Source organism: Tupaia chinensis, unplaced genomic scaffold (assembly GCF_000334495.1).
Source record: "Tupaia chinensis unplaced genomic scaffold, TupChi_1.0 Scaffold000178_1, whole genome shotgun sequence".
Lineage (NCBI taxonomy): Eukaryota > Metazoa > Chordata > Mammalia > Scandentia > Tupaiidae > Tupaia > Tupaia belangeri.
In genome coordinates, this window is record NW_006159653.1 from 913,245 (window position 1) to 915,154 (window position 1,910).

The 1,910-nt window shown below is 68.1% G+C and overlaps 1 protein-coding gene across 1 annotated transcript in view; it reads left to right on the forward strand.

Annotated features, from left to right (window-relative positions):
- The first annotated feature begins 1,485 nt into the window (after positions 1 to 1,485).
- Positions 1,486 to 1,910, forward strand: part of SOX8 (SRY-box transcription factor 8) — a 9,509-nt gene continuing 9,084 nt past the window's right edge. Inside the window, exon 1 of the mRNA XM_006146436.1 lies at positions 1,486 to 1,908. Coding sequence (XP_006146498.1) covers positions 1,486 to 1,908 — 423 coding nt within the window. The remainder of the gene's footprint in view (positions 1,909 to 1,910) is intronic.

Sequence of the window (1,910 nt, forward strand, 5' to 3'; positions counted from 1 at the left end):
CCCTACCACACACACACACACACACACACACCCCCAACACACACACACACACAGCCCCAACACACACACACACACACACACACACAGCCCCAACACACACAGCCCCAACACACACACACACACACACAGCCCTAACACACACACAGCCCCAACACACAAGCGCGTGTGCTTCCTGAGTCACCATCCCCAGAGGGCTGGAGGGCAGGGTCTGCATGTCTAGAAGACCCTGTAGGCAGATTGCCCCACGGGGGGCAGCTGTGGGTCCTGCCAGCCCACTCTCTGGCAGGGGCGGGGCTAGAAACCTTGTTTCTGTCGATTCCCCAACTGAGGGGGTGGGCGGACACCTCCTCCTGAAAGTGCAGAGCCCCCTGGACGTTGAGGACAGTGGCAGGGGCTGTACAGCATGTGGAGGAGGGGCAGGAAGGGAGGCTGAGGGGGAGCAGCCTTGGAGAAGGAGCCCGGGTGGGCTGAGGGGCTCCAGAGCTGCCCCCGTCTCGTCTCTGCAGCCCGCTGGTCTCAAAGGCCCGTGCTGCCTTGGCCTCCGCCTGCCTACCCTCTCTGCCCGAAGCTGGATGTGTCAGTCACCTCTCTGAAGACTCCCTCCTGCTCCCCTGGGAAGGCTCTCAGCCCCTGGACTCGAGTCAGGCCCCCTATCCTCACCCCCTCCAGTTAAGTGCGACCTTCCCCATGTGATGCCAGGCTCGGCTGTTTCTGTGGGCACTCCAGCAGCCCTGCCACACTGGCCACCCTGGTAGCGGGGACCCTGGGTAGGAGGGGAGTGGACCTCCTGGGTAGGAGGGGAACGACTGGGGGCAGAGTGCTGGGGAGGGTCTTCCTTGGCAAGTAACAGTGCAGGGGCGGGCAGGCCACCCTGGGCTTCCTGACCTGGCCCTCCTTTCCTGGCAGCCCGCCTGGAAGCCGTAGCTCCAGACTTTCACAGGACATGGTGCCCGCCAGTTGGAAGGGCAAGACAGTGGAGTCCCGCCGTGAGCAAGCCAACGTCTCCTCTCTAGATGGGGCAGCCGGATTGGTCCTGCTCTGCGGCCTAACTAGGCCGGGTGGCTGGGGCATCCCCAGCGGAGTGAGGGCGAGAGCAGTTGGTGGCCCGGTGTGCTGTACCGGCCTGCCCTGCATGGCCACTCTCCCTTGGAGAGGAACAGAACTAGCCCTCGCTGCCGGCTGAGGTGGAGACACAGCTGAGGCGGCCACTGGCCCAGCACTGATGGCTGAGGACTGGGCGCCCTTGCCCAGGGTCATCAGGTCCCGCGTTGGCTGCTTCTGGGGGAGATGGAGCGGATTGTGGTCACTGGTCTGTCGCCTCCTCCTGTGCTTTGGCGTTTGGCGGAAGAACTCAAGCTGCCCTAGGGATTGCCGGCCTGGGGCCAACTCGTGGGGGCGGCCTGGGCGGGGACTCAGAGCAACGGACCCAGCGCTCGCCTCTGGGGAAATGTCCCCTCTCCGACCCCACCGCCTCCACGGAGCAGCATGCCCCGCCCCCTGCCCCCTCCGGGCCACAGAGGCCTGGAGCGGCCTCGGCCCACCCAGGGCCGCCCCACCGGAGGACCTCCGCGCCCCTACCCCCGGGTCACGCCCGGAAGGTCCAGAGCCCCCGCGTCCGGCCACACCATCCGCCGGGCGGCCCCAGGGACTCTGCCGCCGAGGTCAGCCCAGCCTCCGGCCAGCGTGCCCGCCCCCTCCAGCTGGGCCCACCCAGGGCCGCCCCACCGGAGGACCTCCGCGCCCCTACCCCCGGGTCACGCCCGGAAGGTCCAGAGCCCCCGCGTCCGGCCACACCATCCGCCGGGCGGCCCCAGGGACTCTGCCGCCGAGGTCAGCCCAGCCTCCGGCCAGCGTGCCCGCCCCCTCCAGCTGCAGGGGCCCGGGACCGCGCCCCCGCCAGGGCTTTCGGT